Source organism: Protopterus annectens, chromosome 12.part0, assembly GCF_019279795.1.
Source record: "Protopterus annectens isolate FY-2018-M chromosome 12.part0, PAN1.0, whole genome shotgun sequence".
In the NCBI taxonomy this organism is placed as follows: Eukaryota; Metazoa; Chordata; order Ceratodontiformes; family Protopteridae; genus Protopterus; species Protopterus annectens.
This window is the reverse complement of record NC_056746.1, coordinates 654590755-654612124: the sequence shown is the minus strand read 5'-3', so window position 1 is coordinate 654612124 and position 21370 is coordinate 654590755. Positions and strand designations below refer to the sequence as shown.

Here is a 21370-nt window from a genome sequence, read left to right as displayed (position 1 = left end):
AAATCACACATTCTCAGTGCGTCTCAGAGTGTATTCATCCTTCTCCACCTATGGGAGAGCCAAGTGGACCACAGCTCTTCACTTCTCTCCCTCCCCACCTGACTCCTCCAGTAATGGGGCTTCTAATCAACCCCAGTTTTCTGTGTTGCACTTTGGGCTGCATCTTCCTGTGCCATAGAGCCAGGGTATGAACTGTGAAAAGAAACAGATCATCAATATATCTGTCTATGTATGTGTGTGTGTGTGTGTGTGTGTGTGTGTGTGTGTGTGTGTGTGTGTGTGTGTGTGTGTGTGTGTGTGAGAGAGTGATGTATGGGTCTGAGTCTATACACAGGCACACACACACACAGACACACACACAGACATACACACAGCCAGTTGACAAAAAAAAACATATGAGGCTCAAACACTAGACCTCCCCTGAACTTTTTCTTTTCTAATTAATTACTTTAGCCTCTTTTTATGAGTTTCTTTTTTTTTATGTTATATCAAAAGTCAGATATTTTGCCCTAGTGTCATGCTGTTTCAGACAATCTGCCCATACTTAGGGTGTTATTCAGAAAAGTTCTCTCTGTAGCAGCAGTAGAAGTGCTTTGCTGTTGTGCCGTTGCACTGCTTCAGTGCTAATTAGTGATTGGGAGACATGTAAGTGCTGCATGGAGCAGAAGTGCATTAGTGACTTACTTGCATGTCCCTGAATCAAACCCCATGTTCCCCCTACCGATCAGTGTAGTGATGTGGCAGAGGTATCAACAAGCATGCATTTATGCAGACATATACGCATGCACAAACACACACACACACACACACACACACACACACACACACACACACCGTGACATATAAATACATACCATGTACAATCACATTCATGTCCCTAGACCCACACACATGCACTTAGATACACACACATGCATGCACACAACTTCTCAGTATCTTCTTGCTGTGGCACTGACTGTCATGCTACTACCATAAGCAACAATGAGTGTATAGTCACAGAGTAATCCTGCTAAAACAGTGTTGTCCAGTGTGCTTTGTATTTGAGTACTCCCGCCTTAGTTTTTTTCCAAATAATTTGTTGTAGGTGTTGAGTTTAGGAGGGTTTCTTTATTTTGTTTTATTGCAGTTATTTAATAAATTGAACATTCTAGCTCCAAAATTATTGTACATCTTTGTTCATTTGTCTTTATTTATTAAATGATTTGCTGCATTGAAAGTCAGTATTTCTTGTTGATATTGTAAATATTCATTTCATGTAGCTAAGCAGAGAGGCTGAAGTGACTAATTCTGGGTTTCCATCTACCACCCAGGGTTGTGACATTTAGTGTTATTGTGGGAAATAAGTTGAACTATATTACTGTGGACATAATTGCTTGCATCTGGTTATTATGGGGGTTTGAGATGGGATGGGGGGTGCTGCCTTTGTTATTGTTGGAACCAAGCTGCAGTATATTACCGCAGAGAGTACTCATTGTATTTCGTCATTCACATGTGTCTGGTGATCAGCAAAAAAATTCCTCTGGTGTCCTAGAGTATTACTTCTGGGGAAAAAAAACTAAAATGAATTACGTTTGTCAATACTACTTGCATTTGTTGAATCACTTATGCTGTTTCCAATGCAGTTGTCATCATGGGCAGTAGGAGGCAAGGGTTTTGATGCCTGATTTTCTGTTATTTTTGAAGTGAGATAACTATTTATGTGTAATAATATATGACTAATTATTTATTTAACAATATAACCATGCTCATAATTGACCCCCAGCTGATGTGGGCCAACCCATTTAGTAATTGCTTCAGCCCTACCTTGCTCTGAAGTCACTAGTCACCCTTGGAACTATGAAGGGACTAGCTCAACACTGATTGAAGTACTAGGTTGAAACAGTCTATATAAGTTGGCAGTGCATAGATATTTCTGAGTGAGTATAAAGTTTGACTATGGGAATGTAGGAACAGTGACAGTAAATAGTATTTTCTGATTGACCGATGATTTAGGCACTCACTTCTGGATTAGAAATTTAGCTTTAATTGTTGACCAGTGTCAAAACAAATTATAGACTCTCATTTTGAGAGCTATGTACAAGACAAAGAAAGCTGTTTTCCCAGGAAAGGCATATACATGTTCATCGTGCATACAGCTGCAGTAATCACAGATGGGTTTTCAGCCGTCAGGCGGTCCCTCGGTCGGCCGAATTCCAAAGTCTTGGTCCGGCGTCGGTTGTCGTCGCTTACTCTTCTGACGTCAGTAAGGCCAGAGTATATAAGACACAGCCGACGCCATGTTCTTCAGTCTTTTTTGCCACGCGGTGCCCGAAGCAGAAGCAGTTCGCAAGTGCCGGTCGGCCAGCTCCTGAATTACGAAAAAATTGGAACCGAAGTCTTCTTTAAAGCTAAGTACCCAGTTGGGGAAACTTTTCTTGCCTCAGACCGATGTCAGAAAAAGTTAATAATTGTATTTCTTGTGGGAAGCAAATACCGCATAAGGATTTCCATTCCCGCTGCATACCTTGTTTGGGCCCAGACCACGACGCCTCGGGCTGTCGCTTTGGCGCTACCTTCAATAAACGCACTATCAGCGTCGGGCGGAGTTCGCCCAACACTACTTTGGTAAAGCTTTTGATTATAAGATGTCGTTGGACACTCCGACTACCGTTTTGTCCAAAAAACGCAAGGAAAAGGACCGACACGCGAGACCCGCGGTCCCCGCCAACACCACGCCAAAACAGGCTACACGTGGTCCAGTTCTCAGCGAGACGCCTTTGCAGTCCCTGACTACCGACGACACTCCTTTGGCGGTGTTCTCTGTACCCGAGACCGCTGGGTCCTCGGTCCTTTCCCAGACTACAACCGAAGCCCCTGCTAATGTCGAGCCTACTAATGTGGACAGGTCCACCTCCACCCATGGTGTATTTAGGCCCTCATCTTCTTTTTCAATAAAGGCTTTTACTAAATCCAAAGCAGCCAGGCATCCCACGAGGCCTGTTGCACAGGGCCCATCTCCTGGACCCATGCCTAAGAAACAGATGCTTAAAATGGCTGAGGATTTAATTACTCTTATCAGAGGTTCTCAGCCCCTCCTGACAAGAGACCCAGAGTGGAGGAAGAATCTCCTCTTCTGATCAGGGATCCATTTTATCAGAACATTCTGATGCAGAGGAACACTCTTACTCCCTTTTGAGGATTCGGATGCAGAACAGTCCATTCCTTCTGTATCCCTCCTGAGGATTTTTCTTTGGGGAAACCTTGCACACTTTGAGGGAACACTTCCATTGGGAAGGCCAAGACTTTTCAGATTCCAAGAAAAGACTTAGGGAATTTCTTTGGTTACCTCAGCACAGACCTCTGGCTATACCCCTGTTTTGGATGTACTGGATGATGTCTATTCGAGGCTTACCTTAACCCTGATTCTCTGCCTCCTGCACCAGTAAAACCTGATAGGTATTACAGAGTACCCAGCTCTCACCAATTTCTCTACAAAGGCCATAATGCTGACCCTGAAACCATTTCACAAGGCCCCAAGGGATTAAAGGCCTCCACTGCCAAGAATCCACTCCCTGCAGAAAGGGAATCCAGATCTCTAGAAAGGTGGGGTAAGAAGGTATATACCTTGGCCACCCTAGCCATGAGGGCCTTAAACTGTCAGTTTCATATGATTAAATATCAACAGTACCTGTTATCACAATTAAGGAACAAAATGTCTCAACCTGAACAACCAGATTTAAAAGAGTTACAGGATATGATGCATAGTGCGGAGCAAGTGGGTAAACACACCTTACAATGTGGTTATGATGCCCTAGAGGCTTCCAGTAGAGCATCTGCCACAGGATCAGTCATTCGCAGGCATGCCTGGCTTAGGGAACAAAATTTACCTGATCATGTGAAAGCTAAACTTCTTGATGCTCCTTTACAAAAGGATGTATTATTTGGTACTAATGCTGAGGACATACTACGGAAAATGGAAGAAAAAGCCAAATCTATGCAAACTGTCAAGGCTTTCTTACAGGTCCAACCACCACGTTTTAGCAGAAATTGGCCTTCAAAAAACTGGTCCTTTCCAGCCACTGACAAGCCCCAAAGAGGCAGATACAGACGCACAAGGGGCAGAGGGCAATCACAAGGATCATATAGAGGCAGACAATGGCAATCTCCAGCACCAAGAGGTGGTGAAGACAGTGCACAACAATACAGGAAGCAAACCCAATGACTCCCTCATTTCCATGCCAAGCAAGTCTCAGTTGACAGCACCTTTGGGAGGAAACTAGCATTATTTGCAAGCAATTGGCATATTGTCACAACAGACAAATGGATACTGGACATTATAAACAGAGGCTACAAATTTCAATTTCACACTCTTCCAAAATGAGAGGCATGCAAAACCTGCCACAAAATCAAAGGGCAGAGGCACAACTGCAAATTTCAAAGCTCCTAAACATGAGAGCTATACAAAAGGTACCTACACTCCAACAAGGTCAAGGTTTTTATTCAAGACTTTTTCTGGTACCAAGAAAAGGAACCGACTGGAGACCCATTTTGGACTTATCCATCCTAAACACATTCCTACTGTACAAAATTCAAGATGCTCACATTACAGCAACTTCTTCCCATGCTGGGCAAGGAGTTTTGGCTGGTAACATTGGACCTCAAGGAGGCATACCTGCATGTCCCAATCAGACAAAGCTGCAGAAGATACCTCAGATTTCTTGCAGGTTCAATCCACTATCAATTCTCTGCATTGCCCTTTGGCTTATCTACTGCCCAGAGTATTCACAAAGTGCCTGGCATCAGTGATTGCCTACTGCAGACTTCAAGGGATACAAATTTACCCTTATCTGGACGACTGCCTGATCCAAGCGGACAGCAAACGATACTACTGGAACATCTGGCTTATGTGACACGGTTACTGCTTTCTCTGGGATATACCATCAACAAGGAGAAATCAAGACTAACACCATCTCAGAAAATAACCTTCCTGGGTGCCAACTTGGACACAAACACCCAGATGGCATATCTTACGCCAGAAAAACAAGGGCAACTATCTCAGTACTTCAAAACACTAGCAAAAGTACCAGGCTTACTGCAAGGAAAATCCTGCAGGCTCTGGGATTCATGGCATCTTGCATTCTTCTAATCCCATGTGCAAAGCTGCATATGAGGAAACTTCAATGGTACCTAAAAATCTATGGTCTCAACACAGTCACAGTTTGGAAGCAATTATACCAATAATTCCATGTTTGCAAAAGGAATTTCTATGGTGGGCCCAAGCATGTCAAGTAAACACAGGCCTTCCATTCTGCAAGCCTCAAGCAAAACAAGTCATAACCACAGACGCCTCAGATTACGCCTGGGGGGCTCACATGAAGGACAGGTGCATTCAGGGCAGATGGTCCCAAAAGGAAAAGCACCTTCACATCAATCAAAAAGAAATGCTAGCAGTGATAAATGCAATTACAGCTTTCAAGGACTTCCTGCATCCAGGACAATTACTGATAAGAACAGACAACACCACAGTAATGTGGTACATAAACAAACAAGGAGGAACACATTCATACCCCTTGTGCAGACTAGCCATGACTCTTTGGAACTTGGCTCTGGAAAGACAAATCGAACTTCAAGCACAGTACTTGCCAGGACTGGAAAACACACTGGCAGACACTCTAAGCAGAAATATGACAGATCCACACGAATGGAAGTTACATCCTCAGGTGTTTACAGAGATAATCCAAGCGTGGGGAGGCCAGACATAGATCTTTTGCCTCCCACAGGAACCATCAACTGAAAAGTTTTGTTCAAGGACCTTTCATCCAAAGGCCTGGAAAGTGGACGCCTTTCATTCAGTTGGACAGCATGGACAGTTTATGCATTCCCACCTCTGCCCCTTCTGCCCAAGGTGCTTTTGAAAGCAAGAACAGACAAACCGAGGATGATACTGATTGCTCCAGATTGGCCAAGGCAACACTGGTATCCACTCCTGAGGAGCCTAACACATACTCCTCCCTGGTCCCTGCCTCTAATGCCTCTCCTACTGACTCAGAACAGCTACAAAACTCTTCACAGTCAGCTGAAAACACTCAACCTCGCTGCATGGAAAATTCCTTGACACCACAACAGTCCCTACTCTCCAAGGAGGTGCAGGATGTCATTTTGGAGGCCAGAAGACCATCTACTAGAAAAGCTTACTCTGCAAAATGGAAGCGGTTTTGCTGTTGGAATGAGAAAAGAGGCCAGGACCCTAGAAAATTGAACTTGCCTCAGGTTTTACAGTACCTAGCTGAACTGCTGAACAGTGGACTTTCATTTTCTTCCATAAAAATACATGCCTCAGCCATTTCTGCAGAATTCAACACGGATCCTCCTTTATTCTCTCACCCACTCTTACGACAGTTCCTCAGAGGGGCTAAGAATATAAGACCTCCAAGGAAGCAACCAATACCAGCCTGGGACCTTAATTACATACTAGAAAAATTAACATTGCCTCCCTTTGAACCTGCTGCCTCAACAGATCTGCAACATTTGTCCTGGAAAACAGCTTTCCTTCTGGCCATCACTTCAGCTCGTAGGGTTTCTGAACTACAGGCCCTCATGGCGGTGCAGCCCTTCCTCATCTTCCATCAGGACAGGGTTTCCCTTCGTACCAACCCATCTTTTATGCCAAAAGTGGTATCCAGGGTAGCCTTAAATCAAGCCATACACCTACCTACCTTTTATCCCAACCCTCAAAACAAAGGGGAGAGGCTGCTTCACACTTTAGACATCCATAGGCAGCTACGTTATTATTTGGACAGAACAAAGTCCTTCAGGAAATCAGAACAACTTTTTGTGTCCTATGTCGTAGGGGCTCAAGGGAAACCAGTTACCAAACAGACCATTTCCAAGTGGATTGGCCACTGCATACGGTTTTGTTATTCCTATCATGGGAAATCTGTCCCTACTGGTATCAGATCTCACTCCACCAGGGCCACAGCCACCTCTACAGCCTTCCTCAGAGGCGTTCCTACTAAGGATATTTTGGAGGCAGCCACTTGGAGTTCTGTACATACCTTCACAAAACACTACCACCTACCCTTATATTCCAGAACAAGAGCAGGCTTTGCCACTGCTGTTTTGCAGGGCATTCTGGCTCAACCCAGTTCCTCATAGTACCTACCACCCTATGCATAGCTTTGGGACTCTACCCATCTGTGATTACTGCAGCTGTATGCACGATGAACATAGTACAGTTTTGTACCTACCATAAATGTAGATGTTCGAGTGCTAATACAGCTGCAGTACAGGTTTCCTCCCTCCTTCCCCACTTGGTAAAGGCATGGGGCCTAACAACCTCTTCATACCACCTGACTGGGTTATCCTGCTATGTTTTATTTGCTTGCTTACACTGATTTTGCATTACATTGCATTGCCTGCATATGTAGTTAAGCCTTATTTATGTATTGCCTTCCTTTTGGGGGCACCTGACATCTGGGGCAAGAAAGACTGAAGAACATGGCGTCGGCTGTGTCTTATATACTCTGGCCTTACTGACGTCAGAAGAGTAAGCGATGACAACCGACGCCAGACCAAGACTTTAGAATTCGGCCGACCGAGGGACCGCCTGACGGCTGAAAACCGATCTGTGATTACTGCAGCTGTATTAGCACTCGAACATCTACATTTATGGTAGGTACAAAACTGTACTTTTAGGTAAGTCTCCTAACATGCACTAGCAGTAGTGTGACGTGTAGTAAGCAACTGCATGTAGAAGGGGATCATTGTTTGTATATATATATATATATATATATATATATATATATATATATATATATATATATATATATATATATATATCTCAAGATCACATTAGCTCAGTCTTCCTTCTTGTGGTGCCAGGAGATGTGTTGTAAATGTATTCTGATTATTTTGCACTGAATGCTGAGAGCAGTGTGTAGCAGATAGTAGTTAGCAGGGTTTATTAACAGTGTATTTTGTGTGTGTGCAGCAGTGCTGGCATTCCAAAGACTGCGTGTGAGTTAAGTTAGCAGAATGTTAAGGCAATACATCTCCTACAGTGTTGTGTTAGAATTAAAAAAAAAAAAAAAAAACATTGTGTTAGAATATGCAGATACCACTGTTAATAAAGTGACTTGAATACAGAAAATGAATGCAATAATTGCAGGTTGCAGATGCTTTCTGTTAGTTTTTTTTTAAACACACACAGATTTGTATACAATAAACATACTTACACTAGAAAAGATGAGAGGCAAATTCAAACCAAAAGATGAAAGGTTAATATTGGCGGCCCAAGATAGTGGGCTCCTATTTCCACCATTCTTGATTTTCTAGCTGATATTTTTCATTTCGGAGCTAGTTCTTCTACTGTCAAGGTTCAGTTGGCTGCCATCTCTCATTTTCATGTGGGCGAGAATTCTGCCTCTTTAGCCTCTTCCAGACTGTGTAAAGCCTTTATTCAAGGCACCTTTTTGTTATGCCCCCCAGTCAAAGATCCTGTTTCCCCCACGGGACCTTATTATGGTTCTTCAAGCTTTGGTTGCTCTGCCTTTCAAGCCTGCTGCAACAGCAGATCTGAAATATTTATCTTGGAAAATGGCTTTTCTGGTGGCTATTACCACTGCCAGAAGGCTTTCAGAATTACAGGCCTTGTCCATCAAAGTTCCTTACATGATTTTTCACAAAGATAGGGTTTCCCTTCGAACCAATCCATCCTTTCTTCGTAAGGTGGCATCATCAGTCAATATCAATCAGACCATCAATTTGCCTGTGTTTTTTCCTAATTTTTCTAACAAGATGGAATACAAACTCCACCTGTTGGATGTTCATAGACAGTTACGATTCTATTTACACAGGACTAAAAATTTCCGTGAATCTGATCAATTGTTTGTATGATGGATTTCTTCATGCATCCTTCAGGTCTATAAGGACAGAGGCATATCTCCTCCAGGTCAGGTGAAAGCTCATTCCACTAGGTCCATGGCTACGTCTGCGGCCTTTTGGTCTAGAATGTGTTTGGATGATATTTGTTTTGCAGCTACTTGGTCCTCATCTCATACGTTTATTTCTCATTACAAATTGGATTTTACTTCCAGAAGGAGAGCATCCTTTGGTTCTGCAGTGCTCCAGAATATCCTTCCATGAGGGCCTCCCAGGTGTTTAGTAGCTGGGGTGTCTGTCCCACAGGTTGAAGACTAAATGAAGTAAACTACTTCAGATAAAGAAGTTAGGTACTCACCATAACGTTCCATCTGAGTAGTTCTACTTCATTTGTCTTCAACCGTCCCTCCCTCCCTCCTTCCCCCGGACCTTGGCATATGAACAGCCTACGGGCCGCAGTTATAGCTCACAAGTATTTTTTCAGGTCGGGTTAGCAGTATAAGGTTCAGCAAACTCGATCTGGGTTGGAAGGTAGTGGAGGTGTATATTGGGTAAGAGGAGGAGCTTGGAGCTCAGAGCAGATGCTCGTAAAGTTGCTGGCTCGGATCTGATATGGATCTGTATCCCACAGGTTGAAGATAAATGAAGTAGAACTACTCGGATGGAACGTTATGGTGAGTACATAACTTCATTTTTAGTGTTATACCAGTCAGGCACTGGTGAATGTGAGAACTGTAATTACTGTGTGAGGGCAGAGGAGGAGTTCCATTATGGAGAGAAATAAGTGAGATGACAGCTTTTAGTGGCAACATTTAAAAACAGTTACAGGTTGTTTTTTTATTTGGTAGTAAGAGAGTGTAGTTTTGGGGTCTGCCATTATGTGCCTGTGATTAGAAGGCTTATTTAATGGTTAAAGCTGAGTATTGCTTGCAAGGTAGGGAATCATTGGTTATTCATACAGAAAATATAAGGGCAAAAACTGCCATAGAAATGTAAGACTAGGCTTCTTAAGATCCTCACAGATCAGTAGCCTAGTAATTATCTGAATCTATGAGTAAAGGAGCTTGGGTATGAGGTTCAAATGGGTAGCTGATTGTAGTGGACGTCTGTTAACTCAAAGTACATTTTGGTCGTAACAGATGACTATTCTAGGATCCCTGTCATAGAGCTAGTGACATCTACATCAATAACTACATTTATCCCATTTCTGGTTAAAATCTTTTCCATGCTTGAAATGTCAGAGGCAGTGAAATCAGGCAACAGATCACAATTCAGTTATGTTCATTTTTAAGGACTTTTGTTAAAATTTAGAGAAACAGTACAAGAAGACCTTTGTGTGGTGGGCTCAGCTGATGGTATGATTCAGTGGAAAGTACCAGCAAAGCCGTCAGGATTGGCGAGTAGAGAGCATTTTCTAAAAGCAGCAAGTCATCACTGTGCTGAGAAGTTACAAAAGTTGAAGCCATCGTAACACAGGAACCAATCACAGGGAAGTTTCCAGCAAGGTTCACAGTCATCTACCACTCCAGCAACAAGAGTCCTTGTGCTTCAGAGCTCAGAGTTTACACAACTAGGGCAGCGATCTCATGAGCAAAAATACAAAATATAGCCCTATTCTGACATTGGAAATATAGCAAGAGAACATGACTTCCAGAAGGAATAGACTGTTGGTCAAATGGCTGTGTAATAAAAAAGTTTATTTGCACTATCCAGTTTGCATTCTGCGTGATACAGGATATTATAGGTTGCATGATATTGTGTTGAATATAATTCATGCCCTGACAAGACTAGCTTTGTTTGGAAGCAAAGTGATAAAAGTGAGGACTTGAAGATGATGGCATTCAGAGCTGTAACCATTGCAAATGTGTCAGTACAGACCTTTCCACAAAAAAGTCCTTTTATTTGTTTCTGTTTAGGTGGTCTGCTTAAATATTCTCATGGGCTGTACCTCTGATTTTGCATTTTAATTTCTTTTTTTTTTTATTTTTTTGTTTATTAATTATATGTTTACCTTGTTTAAACTGCATTGCCATTTTTATTCAGTTTATTTTTCTTTTATTTTCATTTGCATTTAAATGTGCAGATAAAATAGAGACTGCACATATTTAAAAAAGGGCATTTGTGCATTCAAAACACAACCAGAACTGTAAGGAAGCTAGCAGGTCATGAAGATTACATAGTTAATGATTTGTCTTAACATAAATACAGTTATTCATTTAATTATTTTTCTTTTTTATAGGTTCCATATTTTTGGATATAGTAACTGAACTAATGACTTGTTTCTTTTAAGAATTATTCCTTATAAAGTTAAGTTCATTGCATATGTTACTTGAAAAAGAGGGACGATACAGTGTTCAAAACTATTTACTGAAGTCTGTATTTGCAGAACAGAGCATCCCAAAACTGTAATGTTGTTGCTTTGGATTCTGTTAGTCTTTGTAGAAGTTCTGAATGACTAGAGGATTTGCTGCCCTTCCATGGATATGGATGTGAGCAGCAGTTCTTTCTTCCTGTGCACAGTTTCACCAAACCACCGTTGTCCCACCAAAATTCATTTGAGAAATCCTGCTGGCATACCTACTAAACAGAAAAATTAAAATGCATCTGGTAATGCTTAAATGTTGTCTCTTATAGACTCTGAAATCTGACTGTTTGGCAAAAAAATTGATATTAGAACAGTGGTGTATTTGAGCAGAATGTGTCAGTTTAAGAGATGTGAACAAAAGAGAAGCATGCTGCCTTATGACTGGATCACCACTCTTGTTTTGTATAGTGAAATTTGTTGTAAACTACATGTATGTTGACATTCGGTTATTCAAAGTATATAAGTAATCTGTTTTCCAAATGGTGGTCTCCACTCTATTGCTTATATAAATTTATGGTATCTCTGTCTTGTAAGTCGGTAGAGATTTTGGCTACTCAACCAAAATGAAACTGTCTGAAGTGACATGCACTGAAAAATAGCAGATAATCTCATGGACATGTGTTCCATAAAAAGCTGGAAAAATAAGTTACTGTAAGCACAGGAGCCACAGTTCTTGGCTTAACTCATGCTGACTGGAAATTCTCAGAATGTGACAGTCCAAAACTGGAATTGCTGTGGTACTCAATAAATAGCCAGAACCCAAAAGCTGGATAGGAGCTGTGAAGCATCATTCTACTTCTGGGACTTCAAAAGAAATTCTAGAGTGGACTTCGCTGTTGTCTCTTTTAGCATACCAGTTTGGCAGTACCTGTTTCAGATTGCTACTCTACCCCATGTAAGTATTCCAGTTGCTGGACAAGACGAAACATGCATATTTCTGCCCTGGCAGTTGGAGCAGTGATTTGCATGACTTAGAAAAGGAGCATGTGTTGAGGATATATTTACCTTTTAAAGCATACTTATGCAGTGTTTGTTGTCCTGTTTCCCACAACAACAAAGACTATGCCATTTTGATAAACTTTTGTCCAGTTTGCCAAAAATCTATATTTGACCAGGTATCACTCAGCTAAATAACCTACTGCATACGTTTCCAGGTTGCAGTAGTACAGTACAGTAACATCCTCCACCAACATAGTTGTTTCCATATTGGACACAGCTAATCCTGAGAGCAGCATTGACATCTAGGAACAAGATCCAAGCTATAAATCAGTTTGCTCTTCCTGTCCCAGCATACAGTTTTGGAGTGATTGACTGGCCCCAAAAAGTGTTGGATAGATTAGATATTAAAACAAGAAGGATGCTTCATGCTCACCAAATGATTTATAAAAAGCACTGTATACCAAGATTATATATTTTCCTTTCCGAAAGAGGGATGGTCCTCCTTGAAATTGATTACATGTATAGATCTGCAATCGTGGGACTACACACATATCTATTGACCTCACAAGACCCAAATATAGTGAACGTTTTGAAACATGAGGATAATGAATCTAAGATGACTTCATTACTTAGTCTAGCAGAAGCATATCAGCGTTAAGCAGGAATGGAAATCAAACCAGCAGTAGATAAAAATCAGGCAGCAACTGAATTAGCCAAAAAACAAAAGAAAGAATATAAGGTGAAGGATTAGATGAGAAGGCAAGAAATGTGGAGAATGCATAAATATAGTTGCAAGTATAGAAAACTCCTGGAAGAACCTCATGTTGATCAGGATCGAATGCAGGAATGGTTAAAGAGAGGCGAATTCAAACCAAAACATGAAAGGTTAATATTGGCGGCCCAAGATAGTGGGCTATGTACACATTGATTTACAAAGTCCATTGAACATATGGGCGAAACAGACAAATGTAGCTATTGTAAAACAGAATTGGAAACAGTTGCATACCTTGTTGCTGGTTGTGATATGTTAATGGCAGAAGGACTGTATACTGAAAGGCATAATAATGTGGCAAGACTGTTGCATAGGGGATTGTGCAAACATTATAGTACTGAAGCGGCTGAAAAACATTGGTAACATGAACCACAAAACATCATAGAAAATGATGGTCTACATCACATGGGATCACCCATTACGAACAGTTCAAAAGCTAGATGGGAGAAAACCAGATATAGTGGTCTATAAAAAGAAGACAAAAGTAGCATTGATCATTGAAATCACTGCACCCATTGATTACAGTGTCTTGCGTACAGAGAGACACAAAGTCATAAAATATCAGGATTTGCAGGCAGAAACGAGAGCAATGCAGAAGAAAGATACCAGGCAGTTCCAATAGTAGTGGGAGCAACGGTCTCATAAAAAAGAATCTACAGTCATATTTAGATATGTTACCAATACATGTAACCCCATACAAATTGCAGAAGGAGTCATTACTGGGCACATTGCAGGTGCTGCGAAGAGCACTTCTGGCTGATATCAAAGAATGAAACAATACTAATTTCATGAACTTTAATTTTACTTTGACTTAGGAATGGGGTCCATTCTCGTCGTGGTATTAGAAACCCAAAAGACTTGGAGAAATTAAAAAAGGGACAGACACAGACATATAAATATGCTACTCATAAGGAGTGGTTCTGTTTAGCATATTCATTTGCTAAACAGAATGGCTCCTTATCCTTGCTTTCAATGGAACAGCGAGTAAAGGCACACGTGCGAAAAACAAAAAGACAGCTTGGAAACACCAAAGCAAATTCTCTCTCAGTTTAATTCTCTTTTAGTTTAATGAAGTGCTTTTTGTCTTGCACATGTGGCAAGACTTCATCAGAAACTGAACAAACTTCAACACAAACAATATATACACACACCCTTTTTGTCACATGACACTTCTAATTAAAATCTTGTGTCTTAAAGGCACATCCACATTATTGCTACTTAAAACATTTTTTAAAAACAAATATAACTGACAAAGTACTTTTTGTCCCCCTTTACACCCAACTTTACAATGTTGTGAACTCATTTGTGAGTTGGATTTATATAATGTTTTAGGGGTGGGTAGTAATCATAAGCAGAATAAAAGTAAGAATGTTTCATCTGTAAATGTTACTAGTGAACAACTGTATTTATTACAACTAATTCAAGAAGCCCCAGTCCGTATTATGGTCCCAGATAAGGGAGGGGGGCTTGTTGTTATGAATGTGGAGGACTATGTCAATAAAATGGACCAAATAGTCCGAAGTTCCACATATCAGTTGGTTTCACATAATGAGTTAAATCAAGCATATAGTAAAATAAAGTCTCATTTATATGAAATGTTGTTAGAAACCAGGATTACTACTGACTTGTTTAGATATTTATCTATGCCTTCCCCAAGGATACCTGTTTTGTTTGGTATCCCTAAGTTACACATAAAAATGTGAATAATCCACCTATGCGTCCTTTAGTGGATGCTAGGGCAAGTATAACTTACCCTTGGGCAAAATGGGTAGACCAAAAGTTGAAGAAGTATGTAACTCAAGAGAAATATATATGTAAAGATTCTTGGTTGTTCTTGTCACAGATCAAGAATTTAGAATTCAATGCTGACTTCAATTTTTCTAAGAAATTTTAAAATCTGTTCCTATTTTTGGGCCTTTGTCCCTATGTCTTGCACTAAGAGGTTGAGAGGCATGACTCCAGGTGACAGCAACTCACCTGGCCACAGTTTCTGGCTTTATGGAACTGATCATGTTGGGTTTTAAAATGTAACTGCATTTGTTGGGTTAACAGTTTTGTCATTTAATCACTGTGGTATGTTCCTTTTCCTTCTGATCTTCTTATACAGATTTTGTATAAATGTCTTTGCTAGCTGAAGCCTTATTAAAGGTCACAGAAAGAGCTACTTTGACTATGTGTACAGCAGCTGTTCAGGTTGTGCACTATAAGAGCATGTTGAAATACAGTTATTATAACAATTAAAAAGGAAAGTAAAAAAAAAACGTTATATATATTTTCTAAACTGTCCATATATATTGCATTCATCTTTACCCTTGTGGTCTGGTCTTTGCATGGTTTGTAACTTAAAAAGGTCTGAAACAGACCATTTGATTTACCTGGTTAAAAAATAGGTAATTAATTGTGTGTTGCTTCAGTATCTGTTTATGGTTTCTTAGAAATACATCGTTAGTAAGAATCTCTTATAACACAGGACTGGGTAATAGTGTGTTGGTAAGAAAATCTAGTCACATTTCTTTGTGTTTCTAACAGCATGAGGCAACAGCTGCTGAACCTGATGATATGCTGTATGAAGCCTTGGCTGCAGTACTTTGTACTGAGGAGTCAACACTGTGTTACACGAGTTACCTTCTGGTAAGTGCTATCCCCAAGCAAGCTTAAAATTAAAATCCTAAAATATGCAATTGTGAGTTGTGTCAGCTCAGTAGACATACTTTAATATCAAAACTGGAGTATCGCTCAATGTAAAAAGCTTTTGTGCAAAGTGAGGTCTGTAAGCCCCAGTGTGCATTTGAGAACATATGCAAATTGTAAGCCAGGACAATGATTTATGGTTATTAAAAAAATAAAAACTACTTTTTCATTTGTGAAAAATTGTATTTATTATACCTGTGATTACCCAGTGTAATGTCTGATTCTGTAATTCAGTTTTAATATTTTAGTACATCTGTGTATGTGTGTGTGTATATATATATATATATATATATATATATATATATATATATATATATATATATTTTTTTTTTTTTTCCCCCCAAAATTAAAACACATTATAACTTTGTAACACTAAGCAGATTAAACAGGCAGTTCTACTTGCAGTAAATGAGAGAAGTACACTGTGATTCTGTATTCTGGTTTAGTGTCAGAATCCAAGAAAGTCATGATCTGAAGTTCTTGTTTTCATTTGTTCTTCAACCTGTGGGTTCGGATCCGACGTCAGATCTGACTCTGCCATATACTACAGCTCTAGGATCTGAAAATCTGAGCTTCTCCCCTGCTCATAATGCCCTGTTTTCCCCTCAGATCTCATTTATCACGTTTTCGTCAGCATCGGGATTATGATCTTCTGAGCTCCCTAGGGTTATTTGCGAGTGCTTTTTCTTAAATTGTTCTTCAATTTTCTCCCTGTTGTAGGATTTCTTTCTGATATTTCCCTTCCTATCCCTACCCTCTTTTGTCCTTTGAAAAAACGCTTTGGTCCTTTTATTTTCATTTTTGGTAGCGTTCTGCTTCCTAACCGCCGTTCTTTTATAAAAGCAGAAGTCTTTTTTATTAATTTTTTTTTTTTTGCATTCTACTATTAGTTTTCATTATGGCAGAAAAGCCAGTTGGCTTCAATAAATATGTTACATTAGGGCACAGAATCCCTCTGTCAGATGCCTACACAGTGTGTGTGTGTGGTCTGCTTAGGGCTTGCTCATTTGGATTCCTCCTGTGCCATATGCAGTGGCTTTAACCAGCATGCTCTTATTGATAGGAGGAATAAGCTTATTTTGAAGGGCCTATTACCATCTGCGGCTTTTTTCTTTTCTGTGTCTCCATCTACTTCAGGGGCTGAAACCCCCTCCAGGAATCATAACGAAAAGAAATGTTCCACAGACAGAGCTCCGTCTTTGTCCAGTGAGCCACCTCGAAAAACTGCCAAGCCATCGGATCCAAAAGGACTCTGGTCTGATTGTCTGGAAGGACTCGTCTCAGCTCCGGTTACCAAGGTTTTTCTTGGAGCCGGTTACCTCAAGGCCCAAATCATCCTTATTGCAGTCTCATAATCCAGACCTTCTGTGGCATCATCCATCAGGTCCTGTCAAAGCCTGTCTGAAGCCGACTATGCTGATGAGGTTTCTCAAGGCACAGATTCAACTGAGGGTTTTGCTTGCTTGGTCCCTTACTGGATCCATGAGCCATCAGCCTTTTATTTGCTCCCATCTCTCCGTCTCATATCTGATCCTCAGCTTCAGAGTTGTCGGGTTTGAGGATCCTGGAAGTTGAGACGTCAAAGCCTACAGGTACTGTTACCTCAACTTTGATGGTTGCTCTGAGTGGTATGGCTCCAACCATCTTAGAGCAGGGCGACTCTCGGAGCTGTAGCATGGGCATCAGGTCCAAGGATTTGATATCTGCAACAAAGTTTTCAGAGCTGTCTGTCCCCGTTGGAGCCTCAGTGCTTGATCGTTTGGTTCTGACTCCCCTTTCAGTTCCAGGAGTGGTGGGGGCTTGCAGGGCTTCTCCTCTGACAGCTTCATCTCTGGTGGATTTGCCTTCAGATCCCTGTTCGCCCTCGACATTTGAAGTGGTGGAGATGGTCCTCTCTGTGCCTAGAAGTGCCTCAACTCTCTCTTCTTCAGAGCCTGGTCCCTCCTCAGTAGAGTTTGTGCCTGAGTCATCCCTTTTGTCACCTTCTGGACAGCCTGCCCAGAAGAGCTTCCAGGTCACTTCCCATTTAGAACATCCTGAGTCTTCTGATAACCTCCCCAGAGCACCCCACCGAGGAGATCCATCTGAAGTGTATGTGCAAAAGGAGGCACTTGGATTCACCCCCAGAATTGAGGACAGCAATTTGGATGAAGGGGAAGGATCCACAGGATCCCCACCTGAGGATGTCTTCTTTGAAGACATCATGGAAATCCTGCACCAGGAGGGTGGGTGGACTGCCCAAAACCCTAACCGTGAGGAATTGATGTTCTTGGAAGCCTACGAGTCGGGCCTGTCTACATCTTGGATGTCCCCCATGCAGACCCCCTTATTGACATGATTTCCCGCAGGGCAGGGAAAGAGCCAGACACAGTAGAACACATACCAAAAACACTCAGACAAAATCCTTAGTGCCCTATCTGATAGGCCCCATTGGACTAAGGGTGTCCCAGTTGATGCCATGGTTTTTGCAGTAGCCATCAAGAAGGAGCTGGCCCTGGAAAGCTCCTCTATCCATCTTCCGAACAGGGTACCCAGAGTGTTGGACAGGTCAGGTAAACAGGTGTGTGCTTCAGTGACCTTTGCACTGTGAACACTGAACTACTTGGCACATGTGACCAGACTACAGAGAGACCTGGTCAAGGAGCTCTCTAGTTCTACCCCAGGTTCCATGTCTGCAGAGGAACAGAAGACCTTTTCCTCCAGAATGGCCACTCTTCTTTTCTGTAGCAAAAACGTCCATGAGGGTAATCTTGCATGTGGCAGAAGGTACCTTATGGCAGTGAGCTCGGGCATTGTTATAAGGCCCCATGCCTGGATGCAGCTTTGTGCTTTCACGGAACCCTTCAAGGAGTCATTCACCTACGCCCCTTTTGACGGATCATCCTTGTTTGGTCGTATGGTTAGAGACGCACACTCCCAGAGTGAGAAAGATGGAAAGACCTTGTCTGCCTACAGAATCCATTTTGCCACCCCTCAGTGTCCTTCCCCAGGAACAAGTATGGTGGTAAACAGTTGTAGTTCCGAAGATCTCAAGGTCCTTTTCAGGAATTACAGGGAGACTTTTCCTCCAGAAGCAGAGGGGGAAATGGCTCTAATAGCAGGCGCCGTCTATGGTAGAGTAGGTCTGATAAACTAAGGGTCTCAAGATACCTTCTCGGACAGGCCCAGTCAGTGATCCTGAAGGATTGCCTGATTGCTCTTCCCTGGAAAGCAATCAGAGGATGGTTTATCTCTACATCCAACAGCCTAGGAAGCCATCACAAGTGATCGTTGGGTGTTAAACGTCATATCAAGAGGTTATGTCATACCGTTGTTCCAAAATCCCACTCTAATCAAGAACCTCCCTGATGTTCCACCCAATCAGAGGGAGGCTGCAGCATTAGATATTTCAAAGCTGCTCACAAAAACAGTCAGCTCGGATCAGGCATCTATTCCAGATTGTTTTTAGTGCCCAAGAAAACAGGGGACCTCAGACCAATTTTGGATCTTACAACTCTGAACAAATCAGTTGCCTGTTCAAAGTTCAGAATGATCACAATTCAGTCCTGCAGAAGATCGACTGGATGTGCTTGGTAGACCTTCAGGATGCATACTATCACATCAGAATGAGCAGGCGCTCTAGAAAGGTTTCTCCGCATCCAGCTGGGAGCCAGTCATTACCAGTTCAGAGTACTCCCCTTTGGTCTCACCACAGCCCAAGGGTGTTCACCAAATGCATGGCAATAGTGGCAGCCCACCTGAGACTGCAAGGATTCCATGTGTTTCCCTATCTGGATGATTGACTCCACACTGCTTCCACCAGGCATTGACTCCTTAAGGCCAGAGACTACCTCTTTCAGCTAGCGTCAGCCTTGGGCATCCCCATCAGTCTAAAGAAATTGCATCTCCATCTGGTCTAGCCGATGGATTTCATTGGAGCCCATCTGGACACAACACATCCTGACAGGGTTTCCACTCTCATACTCCATGTCAGACAAATTCTAGACATTAAAAAACTCCAAGGAAAGGGTGCCACAGAACCAAGAACCAATAAAACCACAACAGGCACCCAGAGAGGCAGGAGGTAATAAAGCCACGAGCCTGTAGGTGAAAGCAACAGCAGGTTTATTCACATAAACGCCACACAATACAATGCATTTTCGTCTACTAGACTTCTTCAGATGTAGAATAAATGAATAAAAAGTTGTGCCTGCTTATATACCCCTCCCAATTTTAATCAAAAATTAAAACAATTGTTTAATTGAAGCCAATACAATCTTGTGACTAAGTAATCATAACAACCTAACAGCTTGCCACAAATAAAGATAAAAACATATATATTTTTTAAAAACTTTAGAATAAAAACTTTGGAATAAAAATATATATGTATAAATACTAAAGATAGTTGCAATGTGTTGAACAAATAAATAAACTTGACTGCAAGAACCAACAAATGAACTTGCAAAGCAGTATGTTACACTTACTTTATAGTTTTGCAGCTCTCATTTTTAAAATAGGGGCAATGGATATGTATTCATTGAGCCCTGGGAATCTATTGGCTTCCAATAACAACTGCCAAAATATTTCTCTCACCTCTATCCTGTTTTCCTACAGCCCCATGTCACATTGAGCCATTTCTACAACAAAAAAGCCCCATTTGCTAGCGGACATATCATGGTATGTTTAAACAAGGCATTATTGGTGTCTTGGGCTCTAATAGCATATGTATGCTCATAAATCCTCGTACGTTTACGAGTAGTTTTTCCAATATAAAATGCACCACAGGTTTTGCATAGGGCTAAGTAAATCAAGCCTTCACTGTTGCAATTGGAAAAACTACTACTCTGAATCTGGTAATCTCTTTGCAAGATATATACAGAATCCTGTCTAAGTATATATGGACATTGTGCACATGACCCACATTTATAAGTTCCCAATTTCTAATCTTTGAGTTTCCTACCTTTTTTATATGTAAATCCTAGGGTATTAGTAAACAAAACATCCAACTCTGAATAACACCTGAACCTGCTCCAGTGTTGGGTAATAATGTTTTTAACCCTAGAGGTATTCTGGTTGTAAAACATAATATAATTACCCCCAAAATTTCTTGAATTATTTACTGGTGACTTCACCCCCTAGTTGTTGTGTGGTACCCTGGACACTTGTTGGTACTACCACCCCTGTATCTCCTGTTCCCAAAATAGGGGCAAACCTACCTGTTCTCCCATTCTTAACTTCCTCCAGGACTTCTTTGATTAAATAATTAGGATACTTCCTAGATATAAACATTTCTTTAACTCTCTGACTTTCTTCTTCGAAGTCCAAATCCAAAGAGGTCATCCTACAACAGCGGACAAATTGTCCCTTAACAATACTTCTCTTCTGTTTGAACGGGTGAGAACTGGTGAAATATAAGTATGAGTTAGAAAAAGTTTCCTTTCTGTATACATTAGATGTAAACTGCTGCCCTGGGACGTCTTTTTTAATAGTAACATCCAGAAAGTTCATGTGGTCATATGTGATATGAGAAGTGAATTTCAAGAAATTAGTGGTGTGGTTTAAGTAATCTATGAATTCTATTAACTTTTCCTCACTGCCTTTCCAAAAAATGCAGATGTCGTCCAGGTAACATTTGTAATGTACCCAGTGTTGTGCATATTCAGATTGGAACACAAACTTCTCTTCCCATACCATGAGAACAATATTAGCATAGGTGGGGGCACAACTTGCCCCCATAGCCACTCTCCAGGTGTTATTCAGAGTTG

At 41.3% G+C, this 21370-nt stretch overlaps 1 protein-coding gene across 1 annotated transcript in view; it reads left to right on the top strand.

Moving 5' to 3' along the window:
* LOC122816769 (protein-lysine N-methyltransferase EEF2KMT-like) overlaps window positions 1-21370 on the top strand; it is a 404467-nt gene that overhangs the window by 229142 nt on the left and 153955 nt on the right. Inside the window, exon 4 of the mRNA XM_044089786.1 lies at window positions 15465-15566. Within this exon, the coding sequence (XP_043945721.1) occupies window positions 15465-15566 (102 nt within the window). The remainder of the gene's footprint in view (window positions 1-15464; window positions 15567-21370) is intronic.